Genomic DNA, 15,724 nt, shown 5'->3' with positions numbered 1-15,724 from the left:
AGAGGGCGCCCCCCTGGGGAGCTGTGATCTCAGATTGAGGAGCACGGGGAGAAAAGCTGAGAAACCAGAACAGCGTGAGAAAAAGTACAGAGCATGTGAAAAGAGGGAAAAGATGGAAGAGAACAACAGAAACAGCGTCATGTTACATAAGAGAGGAAAAAGGACGTTTCTGAGAAGCGAATGAAGCTGGTCTGCAGTGACTACATCCTGTCTGATCCCAGCTATGTGACATCTGGAAGGCAAAACTATGGAGATGGTAAAAGATCAGTGGTTGCCAGGGATTTGGAGGCCATCTAAGGGGGATGAATAAGTGGAGCCCAGAGGAGTTTTAGGGCAGAGAAACTGTTCTGTGGATCCCTGTCATTATATATTTGTCAACACCCACAGAATGTACACCACTGAGAGAGCCCTAATGGTCAACCTTGTCAATATTGGTTCATCAGTTTCCACAAGTGCACCAAGCCAATGCAAAAGGCTAATAGCTGGGGAAACTGTGTGTTTGGGGGTGGAGCGAAGAATAGGAGAACTCTGTACTTTCTGCTCAAGTTTTCTGTAAAGCTAAAATTGCTTTGAAAGATAAAATACATTAACTTCAGAAACTCCCATGGAAAGTGGGAAAGATGTCTGTGATCCTTCTGTCTGAATGTCGTGCCTCAGCCGTAGCTCATGCCATTCAAAATACTGTGGCTGTGGAACATCTTAGGGAATTCTTGCTTTTTTTTTTCGCAGAGGATTCTGCAACCCTGATCACTCCCACGGCCTCTCTCTGGTATTGCCCCAAATTGCAAAGGGTTGCTGTTTGAACACAGTGAAAAAACAAACAATACCTCAGGATTCAGTCAGTGTTATTGTGGTCTTTGTTAAGAGAAAGAGATTGACAGGAAATCTCTTGAGTGGCATTTGATCCTATCTTTTCTGTGCCACCCCCCGACCCTCCTCCCCTTGTCTCTCTCTCATGAGATTCATCTTTGTTTATTTATTGTTTATTTTTGAGATGGGGTCTTGCTCTGTTGCCCAGGCTCGAGTGCGGTGGTGCCATCATGCCTCACTGCAGCCTCAACCTGCTGGGCTCAAGTGATCCTCTCCCCTCAGCCCCCTGAGTAGCTGGAACTACAGGCACTTACCATCACTCCTGGCTAATGTGTTTTATTTTTCGTAGAGACAAAGTCTTGGCATGTTGTCTAGGCTGATCTCAAACTTGTGGGCCCAAGCAATCCTCCCACCTTAGCCTCCCAAATTGCTAGGATCACAGGCATGAGCCACCACACCTGGCTGAGATATATTATTTTAATGGGAAAAACTAAACGCCAACCCACTTAGCTAGGTTCATGGGAGTTAAGACAAACCCTAACGGTAATTTCATTCTATGAGTGTCCTGTGTATAGTAGGTGCTCAGTTAGCACTGGGTGGATGGACGGGTGGGTGGATGGACTAAAATGGGGGCAGTATGAGCACCTTCTTTAGGGGGTTGCTAGCTTCTCGGGGCAGTTGTTAGTTTTTAAGGTTGTCATACAGACTCTGGGCAGTTGAGATTCAGGAAGATTGCTTTAAAATGTGAGTACAGGTGTATTCAAAAGACATGCTGTGTGGATTAAAACATTGTATGTTAAAAGAATTGTTAATGGAGTCAAATGAAAACAAAAAGGAAAATTTCTGATATAAGAGATGGGGCAGATTTTTTGAATATGGTAGAGTATTAGTTTAATGTTTATTGACTTCTTTGGATATACTTTCACTTTTATGTCATTCATTGTAGATATTGCTGGATGATTAAAAACATATTTGCGACCAGGCGTGATGGCTCATGCCTATAATCCCAGCACTTTGGGAGGCCGAGGTAGGTGGATCACCCGAGGTCAGGAGTTTGAGACCAGCCTGGCTAACATGAAGAAACTCCGTCTCTACTAAAAACACAAAAATTAGCTGGGTGTGGTGGCACGCACCTGTAGTCCCAGCTACTTGGGAAGCTGAGGCAGGAGAATCACTTGAACCTGGGAGGCGGAGGCTGCAGTGAGCCGAGATTGCGCCATTGCACTCCAGCCTGGGCGACAAGAGTGAAACTCCGTCTCAAAAACAACAACAACAAAACCAACCAACCAACCAAAAAAAAAAAAAAAAAAAACCATATTTGCCTCGTACACTGATTTAAAGTCATAGAATTTACGAAAACACCTACATAGCTCTGAATCTAACATTTGTGTCATGGTTATTAGAAGAAACCAAAACAACTGGCTGAAAATGAAATGTTCAGACAATGTTTGTCTATGGCTTTTTTTTTTTTTTTTTTTTTTTTGAGGTTTTGAATCATTCATTCCCAGAAAACACTTGTTGTTTTGGGTACAACGCAAAACTTTCCAAACAAAACACCTACTAAAGATGCTTTCACTAAAGTGATTGGATTTTCATTCCTGCTTTGAAATAAAAGTATCTAGAAAGGCTGGAGAAGGGTTTGCCGAACAGCCATCTTCTTGCTGTGCCTTAGATTAGACCGGGGTGTCCGATCTTTTGGCTTCCCGGGACCACATTGGAAGAAGAGTAACTGTCTTAGGTCACACATAAAATACACTAACACTAACGATAGCTGATGAGCTAAACAAAACAAAACAGAACAAAAAAACCCAAAAATCACCAAAAAAAAAAAAAAAAATCTCATAATGTTTTAAGAAAGTTTATGAATTTGTGTTGGGCCACATTCAAAGCCGTCCTGGGCTATACGTGGCTGGTCGGTGGTGGGTTGGACAAGCTTGGTGTAGACAGTCAAATCAGGAGATGCACGCTGATGGAAATGGCCTATGGCCTACACCCACAGCAGCCCTGCTCGATTTTCCTCGGTGAACTTGCTCCACCCAAATCTCAACCAGCTCACCTTTATGCCCTGAATGTTCTTCAGCATGACATCACCGATTCTTTGGTAATCTCTGATTTGGGCATTTGAGCGGCCTTCCCTGAGAGCAAAAGCAAAGGGTTGGAAATGCAAAGCGTTAGTAGTGACATGACCAGAAGAGGCCAGCCCTGGGTTACAAATATCAGCCTACCGCTTTCTTTCCAATCACCCTCCCCGGACATCTCCTGGACCTCTCCTGAACTTCTTATGGAGTCACGGAATGTTATCGTTGGAGGGAGACTTAGAAATTACCCCACTCATCCTGCAAACAATTCCACTTATGCTTTGAAAGAGACAAGAGAGAACCAATTTCCGATCCTTTTAATTTGGTTTAATTATTTTACTCTACCCATCTGCACACTGGAGTTTGATTTTATATTATTTTTTTTCCATCAACACTTGGGTGATTTTAGCATCATTAGGTCAGCACAGAGATCATTTGCAGTAAGTGGCTTGTAAACAGATTCTATCCTAGAGATGGGTACTGCTAGACACCTGCAGGAAGCAAGACTCAGCCCCAAAGCAAGGTTTCTGCTTCTAAGAGTGCTTGCCTGAAGCAGACCAATAGCTGTCCATAGCCCTTGGGAAGAGAAATGCATAATTGAGAAGGGACAGGAGATGGTACCTGAAGGTGGGAGTGACGCAAATGCCATAGAATAGGGTAGGGTGGGTGGCCCAGGAACAGACAGGCATGGAGGGGAGGGCCATGGCCCCCCAGACACGTTGGGTGCTAGACAGCAAAGCTGTGGGCACTTTCAGTGAGGTTTGGGGTACACGTATACCTTTCCAATGGCTCACTGATCAACGCAGAGAGAAATATAAAAACATGGATGGTAGCGAGTATTTATTAAGTACTGTCCATGCACCGGACACCGTGCAGAGTTCATTACAGGCATGAGCCCTTTTAGTCCTCATGGAAACCCTCTGCGGCAGGTACCACTATCCGTCATTTTACAGTGAAGGAGACAGAAGCATAAAGCAACCATGAACTTGTCTGATATCTGTCATCACGAGGTGTGAACTCACACAGGAGCTAGCACTAGTTTCCCAGGCCACACACCTAACCGTTATGCCAGTGCATAGCTGCAGACTTTCCCATCAGTGAGAAAGGAATTTCCCAGAGACAATTAAAACATGGTTTTCAACAATCAACCTGGCAATTATCTTTAAACCAACTGTCCAGGAAAACCAGAAGCCAACTTACATGAAAGGAATGAATTAAAAACAACAACAAAAAACCTAGCACTAGGCTTCTAATAGGAAGTGAGAGATCCTCAAAGTGGAAAAAATAGCTGGCAACTGAGGTCAGGAGGGACCCAGGATCTACATACACCTTATGCTGGTTAATATTGAGTGTCAACTTGATTGGATTGAAGGATGTAAAGTATTGATCCTGGGTGTGCCTTTGAGGGTGTTGCCAAAGGAGATTAACATTTGAGTCAGTGGAGTGGGAAAGGCTGACCCACCCTCAATCTGGGTGGGCACAACCTGATCAGGTACCAGCGTGGCCAGACTAAAAGTAGGCAGAAGAATGTGGAAAGACTAGACGGGCCCAGCCTCCCAGCCTCCATCTTTCTCCCATGCTGGATGCTTCCTGCCCTCGAACATCAGACTCCAAGTACTTCAGCTTTGGGACTTGGACTGGCTTCCTTGCTCCTCAGCCTGCAGACGGCCTATGGTGGGACCTCACCTTGTGAACGTGTGAGTCAATACTCCTTCATAAACTGCCCTTTATAGATACATCTATCCTATTAGTTGTGTCCCTCTGGAGAACCCTGACTAATACACACCCCACAGATGTGGTAGCTAAGAACCTTCTGGCAACGTGAGAAAAGGCTTCCACTGGGACACTCAGAGCCTTCCTGTTGACTCAGTCTTTGATTCATCAAGGATCTTCTGATGAACAGAAGAGGGCAAGGAGGATGCACACGCTTAATTAAGCAAATCCAGAAAGTAGAAAAGTCATCGTGTGTAGAAACAGGTTGTTCCTGGCTTCACATTCCAGGCAATCAACAGCATTCTTTATTCCACTGGTTCCAACTAAGCATATAGAGCAAATGACATCACAGGGGAGACTGAGGGCACCCAAACCTTTTAGATAATAAAGCTTCTCTAAAATGAAAGAAAAGAGAGCACCCCCAGGCTCCCCAGCTCCTTCCTGGGTCTTCGTTCCTGCCCTGTGTGCTAGGAGTCTTCTACTTTTCTGCTTTCCGGAAAACACGCCCTCTCAGAGGGAGCCCACGCCCTGGGGCTCATGATGCTTTAGAGGAGAGTTGGGAGCCAGTGTTGAGAGGTGCAGATCTAGAGAGACACTGGTTTCTCTCTGTGTTGGTCTATGGCTCATACTAAACTCATTCACACTCAGCCTTTTTCCCTTGGAACTCCTGCCACGCCAGGTCCTCCTCATCATGTTCTTGAGTAATTGATTAGCTGAACTTCACTGCAGCCCTTTCCAATGATCCCTGACCAGTGTTGTGTATTTGGGTTTGGGTCTATTGTTGAAAGGCTACTGCAGGTCCCACTGATGGAGCTGCTTGTTGACTATCCACTTTCTCTCTAGCTTTGAGAACTTTACATGCTTCTGGTGTCTTTCTGTAAAACACGGGTTAAATTATGGATCTTAGAAAGATACTTTACTGAAAACCCTCTGGGAATCAAATTATATCAACTGCTTTTTAAGCAACTCAATACTCTTTCACCGATAAGGCAACGACTCATGGTCATGGAAGATCCATGCATGCATATGGCATTTATTCTGAAAATGAGTCGTATTAGACAGCTCTCTACATTTCTCTCTGGTGGCATCCTCCGATGGGGAAGCCAGCTGAAGCTGCCGTGATGGGCTTTTAGGGTACTGCAAACTGATGACATTTCCTATGTGTGGCCTCTCCAACCTTATTAAATCAACTGCCACATGCACTGAGACTGCTATAGTGACATCAGCTCGAGATGCCGTGAGCCTCCAGGAAGATTTGCCTAAGACAGTATTAACACATGTCTCGCTGGCCAGAGAACAAACTGCCACATGGGTTCTCCACAGTTGTAAGGTCTTTGACCCCATTATGAGAGCATCATTCAACTTTGTATGAATGATGAGACACGAGGCAGAGCACACGTGAAAGGTTCTAGGTCAAGCTTGGGAAGGTAAAGTTACATTTGGTAGAATTTTTATTTTTATTTTAGAGACAGGGCCTTGCTCTGTCACCCAAGCAGGAGTGCAGTGGTGCAGTCACAGCTCACTGCAGCCTTGAACTTCTGGGCTGAAGTGATTCTCCTGCCTCAGTCTCTCCAGTAGCTGGGACCACAGGTTTGCATCACTACGCCTGGTTAATTAAGTATTTTTTTGTTGAAACAGGGTCTTGCTATGTTGCCCAGGCTGCTCTTGAACTCCTGGCCTCAAGTGATCCTCCTACCTCGGCCTCCCAAAGTGCTGGGATTTACAGGCATGAGCCACTGTGCCCGGCCAAATTTTTATTTTTAATTTTGAAAAGTGACATTTCTCTTATATTCATAATACCAAGACTCTAGATAACGTGGCATTTTCAATTTTTCCCATTTCCAGCAAGGCTGACTTTGTACCTATTATTTCTCCATTTCTGGCTGTGCTCTCCCCACTGGGGTCTCTCAGTAACACCTGCCACCTCCTTCTCTCAAGGGAAGGAGAACTGCACATGAACTATCCTCCAGGTATAAAAAATGTACAAAGCCGGACATCACTTAGGGGGATCAGAGAGCTCCCGCTGCCCCAGCATATTGGCTTCACGACACAGAAAGCAGCTCTGCTTAGCTATTCAACTGACACTCGAATGCCGCAGTCTGGGATCACCTGAGGCAGGACAACCTCACATAGGGCTCCTTCAGGCCCTATGGTCATGGAGGGCCCCTGAGGCCACTCCAAACCAAATTCTCACTGGTAGTGAGGATACAGCCCATAATGGGTTCTATTTCTGCCAAAAACCTTTTGCTATTTTCTCCTGGCATTTTTCAAATGCATGTTTAGTAGACAATCAACTCCCCATGTGTCTCTCTCCATATAATTGTCTTTCAAAAACTGCCATAGCAATTGTCTACAAAACCGTCTATTTTAGGTAAAAGTGCAGCAGATTCTGCATGTGACAGTCCACAAACCTTTTGCTGTTTTTTGTACCTCCCTCTTCTCTCACATGAATGTTTCATCTGGTATTTAATGGACAGGCTTAAGATTATTTTTAACCAATCTGCTATTGATGGACACTTAGGTCATTTCTATTATTTTAATTATTCATTGGATGTCTCCGTTCAAATGGCATTTCATGTATTAAAACAGATCCTTATAATTCAAGGTAAGGTAAAAGTGTGTGTGTGTGCGCATACACATCCTACATAGATCCGTTTTTCAAAGCATGTTTTAGACAGTGGAGTAGAATACAGAAAACTGCACAAGGCATATATGTACTTCATAACTGACTTAAAGCAAGCACCAGTAAAATATTACTGGCACCCCTCAAAGCCTTCCTAAGCCCCTACTCTTTATAAACCCTATTTCCCCTCCAGAAGTAACTACTGTCTTCATTTTGTGATAATCGTATAATCATCGTAAGAGAGGTAAAAAATCCATCCTGAAGAACTGCAAACCAAAGGAAAGAAACTGTAAGTGAGATCTAAGTGCATGTCGGATTTCACTGAAAATCATTTGAAGGCTGGTTTGTTTTAAGCCAGTTTCCTGCCTTTCATCTTTGTTCCTGCCTGCTGCTTACCAGGGACAACAACATAAAAATAACACGAGAAAGAGGGAGGGAGAAATGTAACTGGGAAGTAGAAATGTACTCACCACAGGGCAAGTCGTTGCTCAACTTCCTTGAGAAAATTGGTATGAAATTTGTGCAAAGGTTCAAAATTCGGGAATATGAGACTTTTCAGTGTTTCTGGCATGGCGTCCTCCTTGCTCACCGTGCTCTGAAACCACTGGAAATAAGAAGACGATGCACTTACAGGTGGAAAGATCAATGGCGAGTGTCTGCAGTTCTCCAGAAGTCACACGCAGCCAAACGCACTGGCAGGAGCCAGGGCTTCCTGCAAGGTTCTTGGCATTTCAGGAACACGGGGCTGCCCAGGCCTTACTGCTTCCCCCTTCTTTCCTTAGATGGGCTAAGAAGCAACCATCTGGATATTACTGCTCTCTGAAGTTTGCTACCCATTGACTGTTTAAGCCAGGAGAAATCTCTTAAATGGGGAACTACTCGAATCAAAACCTCCATTCTGGCCAATTTACTGGATAACCACTAATTTATGGCCACTGAGTATTCTGTGCTTCATTCCTTTAAGAACTTCCATTCCTTCCATTAACTTCTGTTCCTTTGTTAAAACACTGGGCATGAAGGTGGCCAAACCTGGGAATGAAGCCACGGCCTTCACACTAAGTCGCTCCTGTCGCTGAGGTGAGCTGGGTGCACGATGCTTAGTAAGTACCTGTCCAGGGCCTAATGCAGTCCACAGCCCAGAGGAACAGAAACTCACAGACCCCAATTTCCCTCCCAATTGGCTAATCCTTTCCTGGAATCCAGGGGTCAGGAAGACATCTGCAGCACTCTGAATTTGTTTTCAAGACTGAGCAGGACTGATTGAAATAATAAAAGGCAGTCTTCTGGCAGAATTTGCTGACAAGGCTTAATTTATTATCAAAGATAAAATGAATCTCCTGTTCACCTCCAAGGTGTCCCGTGAGCAAAAATCAGCAGTTATACTTGGCAATGGGCAAAACATGAAATGTTCTGGGCTGGTGCGCACAGACAGTAAAACGTTTAATTTTAATTTTCTCCACCTCAGGAACTTCCTTCTTTTGCACTTGAAAATCATCATTATTAAAAACGTTATAGCATATATTCCCAATTAAATATACTATTAGCATTTAATTTCTATACCCTAGAACCACAATCCTTTCAACTGAAGTCAGGGAATCCAACATTTCATTAGCTCCAGCCTCCCCTGTATAGCTGAGTATTAACTGAGATAAATCATGTAATTGAATGCTTTTGGGGAAATACCACACATACCGAAGTGATAACTTCGAGATCCTTCAGATACGTTCGCTCGGTGGTAGACACTTCCTTAGCTATGAAGTATGCTTTATCAGTTGGGAATCTCTGCAAAACCCAGCCAAAGAAACAAGGCACAACAATCATTTTTGAGTATACATCTCGGAGAATATCCTCATTAAAGTGATAATATTACTAACTTGGGATCTTTTGTTAGCTGGCATCAATGAGAAATAAAATTCTTAGTTATTCTCCTTTTTGTGTTAAGAGAATAAATAAGAATGTATTCTCCTTTTCGTGTTAAGAGAATAAATAAGAATGTATTCTCCTTTTTGTGTTAAGAGAATAAATAAGAATGGCCGGGCGCGGTGGCTCACGCCTGTAATCTCAGCACTTTGGGAGGCCGAGGCGGGCGGATCACAAGGTCAGGAGATCGAGACCATGGTGAAACCCCGTCTCTACTAAAAAATAGAAAAAAATTAGCCGGGCACAGTGGCGGGCGCCTGTAGTCCCAGCTACTCGGGAGGCTGAGGTAGGAGAATGGCGTGAACCCGGGAGGCGGAGCTTGCAGTGAGCCGAGATTGCGCCACTGCACTCCAGCCTGGGCGACAGAGCGAGACTCCGTCTCAAAAAAAAAATAAAAAAATAAAAAAAAAAAGAATAAATAAGAATGTATTCTCCTTTTCGTGTTAAGAAAATAAATAAGAATTACTCTTCTTTTCATGTGAGGAGGAGCTAGGCTAAGATAATGGATTTCCATGATGAGAATATAGTCTAGGAAGGTTTCCTTCCCAGTAAAAATTACCATCAGCAAAAGGACTCAAATTAGGCAAAGGAAATACATAAAAAAGGAACTGTCTCGTCCTATGACCGCTGGCGGAGTTGGTGTTCATGACATGGAAGTTACATTGTGGGAACACATGGTAGCTGGGTCTAAAGGGACGGGGTGAGATCAGCTGGTGGCATCATCGGCCTGAACTCCCTTGGCGGCTGTCAGTCAGGTGGGCAGCCAGCCCCACTGTGGAGCAGGCCGGCCATCCAGCCTTGCTTTCTCTTTAAACAGTAAGTGCAAGGAGGTCGCCTGTTGTCCACCATTTTGCCCTCTTCTCATAGGAGTCCACCTGACTCCACTGCTGGGTGTACACACAACAGACTTCAAAGCAGAGACTCAAACAAATACCTGGACACTCATGTTCACAGCAGCCAAAAGGTGGGAACCGCATGACTGTCCATTCACAGAGGAATGGATAACAAAGTGTGGTTTATACACGCAGCGGGACATCACTCAGCCGTCAAATGGCAGGCAGTTCTGGCCCGTGCTACATACGGATGAGCCATGAAGACAGAATGCTAAGTGAAATAAGCGTCACAAAATGGCAAATACCGGATGATTCTGCTTATACGAGGTGCCTAGAGTAGGCAAATTCATAGAGACAGAAGGTAGAATGGGGGTGCCAGGGGCTGGCAGGAGGGGTAAGGAGGAGTGAGTGACGAATGGATATAGTTTCTATTTGGGAAAATAAGTTCTGGAGATGGACGGCAGGGACAGTGGCACGACAACATGAATGTACTTAATGCCACCAAACTGTACAACTGAAAATGGCTCACACGGTACCTTTGCTCTTATGTATATTTTCCAATTTTTAAAATTCATACACACACACACACGTGCACACAGTCACACACGCGCGTGAGCCCTCGGCCCCGTACCTTCCTCCGGCCCTCATCCTCATCGTCCGTCCTGGGGCAGGCCTGGTCATTCAGCAGTGGGCTGATCAAGGGAGAGGTCTGCTTGGTGTCAGGGCTCAGGTTGGGAGACAAGGTCACGTGGGCAGGGGCCACGCCCCCCTGCGAGTTCACAGACAGCTCGGAAAGGTGAGGGCTGCCAGTCAGGGAGCCTGTTTGGGGATGAGAAGTTTTAAAGAAAAAAAAAAAAGGTAATTTTTTCTGGGACCTGATTTCTATTCACTACTTTCACCTTTTTCAAATTGTAAGAACTTTGACTACCCCCCATGGCAAACCTAAAGCCATTCTTTATTTTCTAGTTGTTTTCCTAAGTCAAAGCTGCCTTCATAAAGATAGCATGAATAATTCAATGGAGCCTCCGTTATGTAATTAATTGTAAGATAGAGAACTCTGCTTAGATAGCAATTAAAATAGCTGAAAAGCATAGTGTATCCCAAAATAGGAATTTCATCTCCCAACTACTGCTTATTTCTAAGAATTACTCAAGAAAGACACAGTGTCTATGTCACAATGAGACATGGGGAAATGATTAGAAAATAGAACTAGACTAACAGGCATCTAAGCAACTGGTGTACTTAGGACACACTACGTCCCGTAACAATGGGTCGCAGCTAACAGAAAGGTCGAGCAACTAACTCCCCATTCTACCAAGAACAGAAGCAAGCTTGTTATACCTGGTGATGTCATTCCATGTCTCTCACTGTTTGGGACAGAAACACTAGCTTCACATTACAGGCATATGTGATCACTTCAACACGCAAAACCAGACGTCATTACATTATCACCATTTCCCTTTATGAGACAAAAGTGACAGGGCACCGTGAGTCCTGGATAAAGGATATCATAGTAAGAAACACGAAAAGGTGGCCAGGCGCGGTGGCTCACGCCTGCAATCCCAGCACTTTGGGAGGCCGAGGCAGGCGGATTGCCTGAGGTCAGGAGTTTGAGACCAGTCTGGCCAACATGGTGAAACCCCGTCTCTACCAAAAATACAAAAAAATTAGCTGGGCGTGGTGGCATGCGCCTGTAATCCCAGCTACTTGGGAGGCTGAGGCAGGGGAATTGCTTGAACCAGGGAGATGAAGGTTGCGGTGAGCTGAGATCATGCCACTGCACTCCAACCTGGGTGACAAAGTGAGACTCTTCTCAAAAAAAAAAAAAAAAGTATATATTACCCGCTATGAGTCAGCCAAGGGAGATGATATGTACAGGACACTCTTTGCCAATATACTTTTGCAAGTATCTGTATCTCAACCCACTGAAACTACATGGGATGTTTCAGAATATACTTCTAACCTAAGTGTTTTTGCCTAGCACTTATATTTATACTAATAAAGCAGATTTGCTAGAGATAATATGAGGTAAGCAAAGTTAAAGTAACCTGTAGCCCTGTCTGTTATCATGATAAGGAAAGACAAAGTCAGAGCTTTCTCAATTTCTCAGTCTACAGTTTCAGGCTCGCTGCTACTTGGTATGCTGAAGATCTCTCAGGGGAAAGCGGGAGGGCGGTTTTCTGGGAGCACCCCCATTTTCCTGTCATCTCTTCTCACCCTCTGGAGTGATGCACGTGCATTTTGGAATGACAAGATACAACAGCCTACCTAGAATGGAGCTGATGAAGTAAGGGCGGTGAATCTGATCCCAGTATAAACCAATCCTGGAGAAACCACCACCAGCCCCCACCCTTGGTGCCAGGTGGAGCAGTTGGCGGCACCACCAACACAGTGGAGGGAGAACCACTGTACCTGGAGAATGACAGAAGGCAGATGTCCTGCCCAGGGACTACTGGTTAGTGCAATGATCCTTGGATAACAAGGTTAGCAAATGTGAGGAAAAGGCAGATTCAGTAAGCTCGCATTTTTAAACCCCCACTGCTTTTAAATCCTGTTTTTAATATACCTCACTAAAATGAAGCCTTGTGTTAGACAAAGACCCCATCACCCGAAACGCCACCAGACCCAGAAAACCCCGGAGAAAAAGGCCAGAAATTGCTTCACAAATGTCAATTTTATTGACACTAGTGCACAACTAAATACAATAATTGCAAAGGAAGTGGAACTTGTCAAACAGAAAAGGTGACAATGAGTTAGAACTGCAGTTATTTCAAGGTACTACACTATTCTTTTAAAAAAAAAACACAAAAAGAAAAATGTTATCACTACAAATAGGAAATAGAAAAGAGAAATTCTGGCAGTCTGTCTAGAGGTTAAAACATTTCATGCATTTGTGAGTTGCTGTTGGAGAGTTGTTTTTTATTTGTTCGCCATCATCTGGCAACACTCGGGGCTTACCTTCAGCTCTCGCACTGTGCGTGAGATCGAGTGAGGCAGTTATAAGTGAGAGCATGCTGGACCTTGACTTTGCAGTGACGTGGAAGAGAAAAAGCATTCGCCTCATCATTGAAAGAGTTGGAGCCGAGAATGAAAGGTAGTTAGAAGGCTAGTGGGAAGTGGAGCAGAGGCAAGGAAATAGCGACTAGCGGGCCCTAGACAGCATTCGGCAACAGACAGGAAATGAACTGCCACTTGGGGCAAGGGAGAAGTAGGGTGTGCACACTCCGATCCAGCCACCTCCACTCTCAGAGGCCAACAGTGAGCCCCCGTGCTGCACTGCACCTGGGAACACTTATATTTAGGGGACAGAGCAATTGGAAGAAATGAGGTAACAGACTATGGTTCCAGGAGAGAGCCTGCCCTGCCAAGAAGGTGTGCCACAGTTTAGTCAGCTGGATTTGGAAGACTCCCCGCTGTGCTCGAAGAGACAGGATTCAGAAAACAGAGGGCTGAGTGGGAGCTTCAGGGTCACCTGTGTTACCTAAAGTAGGGAACAGCTCAGGATCAGCCCACAGGCTGCTGGCGGAAGGCTTGCTGCATTTCACTCATGTAGCCTAAAGATGTCAGTAACAACTACTTAATATGTGCGCCCTGCAGACTTGGAATGACAAAATTAGGGTGATCAGTTGGCCTCTTCCCAAGACACTAGGGTCCAGCTTTGCTTATAGGGCCTAAGAAAGAAAGGGCGATGGGTGTGTTCAAACAGCGAGACCAATAAGCCAATAAATACCAAGCAGTCTGGTCGAGAAATCTATCAGCATTTTAAGGAAGGGAAAGGCCTGAAACTCTACAGTTCAGTTTTGCTCATTTGAGCTGCATCTGTGGAGAAGAGGCCCCTTCTCTCCTTGCAAGATAAATAATCCGAGGCTTTGAAAATGTATAGGTGACATGGTCCAAACAAAATATGTAACTCATTTACCTTTCAGCAATTAATGAAATATGCTGACAACGGGGCAATTAGTAGAATTTGGCAGCTTGATAAGTAATTAAAATTCTCTTTTGACTTTGAGCCAGGGTGTGTGACAACAGTCTGTACAAACTGGTGTCCACACCAGCAGGTGTGAAGAGCTGTGTCTATAAAAAGCTAATGTCCAGCGTCGCAGTTATTAGAACTACGTGGAATCAATTTTCACTGAAGTAGTCCATTTTACAAAAAAGCTAACAAACATGGTTCTGTTGTTAGGTAAAATGAGCCCAGTTGGATTTACATGGCATTATAAAGCCTGTTCACATCTTGCAGTGTGTCGCCTGCTTTGAAGGCACAGCCCCAGGCAGTGGGGAGAGGAAACTGTGACTGACACTCATTGCTACTCCATGAAATTATCAATGCCTTTGGTATTTCCAGCACTTCTCCCTTTATGAAAAATTAATACAAAGTAATTTCTTTCATTAGGGAGCTCGAGGTAAATAATTTGGGGGGACCCTAAGAGGAAGCACCTGCTATTAAGGCAATAGGTGGAAAGAAGTTCAAAGAGATTAGAAAAAAGATCAGTCACACGCTGAAAGTCTGGAGGCTTCTGGTGTTTTCAAAATTATTTTTCCTATTTCCTGAAATTGTCCTGCAACTTCTTAGGCATTCAGTTAGATGTCAGGTTAGTAGCTCTCAAATCCTTCACCTCTTCCCTGTGATTTCATGACCCCTCCCGCCCCCTGCCATTCATCTATAAGAGGTTTGAGTTTTTGCTGCCCCCTCAGACTGAAAATGCCTCCAGTCATACAGCTCTCAAGGGAGGCATTTCTAGTAATTGCTTTATAGAATCCTTTTAAGTATACACATTCTCATGGCACAAACAATTATGGAACTTCAAATTAGCACTGCTGTATTTATGGATTTCAATTTATCACCCAGCCCAGAAACTGCCTGTGCTGCTCTATCTTTGTAATTTAAAACACGCTCATCATTCTTCCCTCTTGACTGGTCTGGGGAAGCTGGGTCTGCAGCGTCTTGATCAGCTCTTCCGCAGAGCTGCTGAAAGGCAGTGGGAGGAGACTTGATCATCCCTGAGCCAAAGCCAGGCCTTTCTTCCCGCTTTGGGATTGGGTACAAGCTGCCTGTTAACCATGTACCCATATTCAGGGCTTCAACACAAACTCACACAATTCTGGGAAAAGAAAAACACTTCTAATCTATTTTTCAAGTAATAAAAATGGCATTTCTAGTTCTTAACTGTACCTGTCCTGTTTTTTAAATTGGTCTCCAGTTTTTAACTACATAGGTATTATTTTTTCCTGTAAAGGGGGAAAACTAGAAAAACTGACAATTAAAAAAATAGTAATCCAAGATATGTTTATTAAATAGCTAATATTTGAGAGTGAGAATACTGACCGAAATCAGAATATTGATTGCTTTCTCAACTTTTCTTTTTCAAAATTTTAAAGTGCAATTATAAAAAAGTTTATATGTTTTTCTTCAATATTCCCCCAAATAAAATTATTTATTTTGAAATCTTCTGGGCGCCACTTGTCTACCATAATTTGTCTTCTTTTATTCTGTTCTAAAATATAGGAGATTTTATCTCTATGTGCCCAGAATATGCTCAAAAGGCCCAAGCAGGAAATATATTACAGATGGAAGTTTTCATCTATTTTTTTTTTTGAAAGGCTCTATTTAAATCCATATGCTCTCTAGTCTAAGAGGATACAATGAAGCCTCTCTAGAGATTATCCCATTTGAAAGCCAGTTATCAAAAAAAGGGCAGTATTATGCTGAATAACAGGTAGCTTCCTGAATAGGCAGGACTCACTAG

At 44.0% G+C, this 15,724-nt stretch overlaps 1 protein-coding gene across 3 annotated transcripts in view; it reads right to left on the bottom strand.

Moving 5' to 3' along the window:
- Positions 1–15,724, bottom strand: part of FARP1 (FERM, ARH/RhoGEF and pleckstrin domain protein 1) — a 295,496-nt gene that overhangs the window by 22,582 nt on the left and 257,190 nt on the right. For all 3 annotated transcript variants that reach the window (XM_038007719.2, XM_007960723.3, XM_073014449.1), the window contains 4 exons: positions 10,609–10,796; positions 8,917–9,006; positions 7,695–7,828; positions 2,867–2,945 (listed from right to left, as the gene is read on the bottom strand). In XM_038007719.2, the coding sequence (XP_037863647.2) occupies positions 2,867–2,945; positions 7,695–7,828; positions 8,917–9,006; positions 10,609–10,796 (491 nt within the window). The remainder of the gene's footprint in view (positions 1–2,866; positions 2,946–7,694; positions 7,829–8,916; positions 9,007–10,608; positions 10,797–15,724) is intronic.

This window comes from Chlorocebus sabaeus, chromosome 3, assembly GCF_047675955.1.
Source record: "Chlorocebus sabaeus isolate Y175 chromosome 3, mChlSab1.0.hap1, whole genome shotgun sequence".
Taxonomy (NCBI): domain Eukaryota; kingdom Metazoa; phylum Chordata; class Mammalia; order Primates; family Cercopithecidae; genus Chlorocebus; species Chlorocebus sabaeus.
The sequence above is the reverse complement of the archived record's forward strand: the minus strand, read 5'-3'. Positions and strand labels throughout refer to the sequence as shown.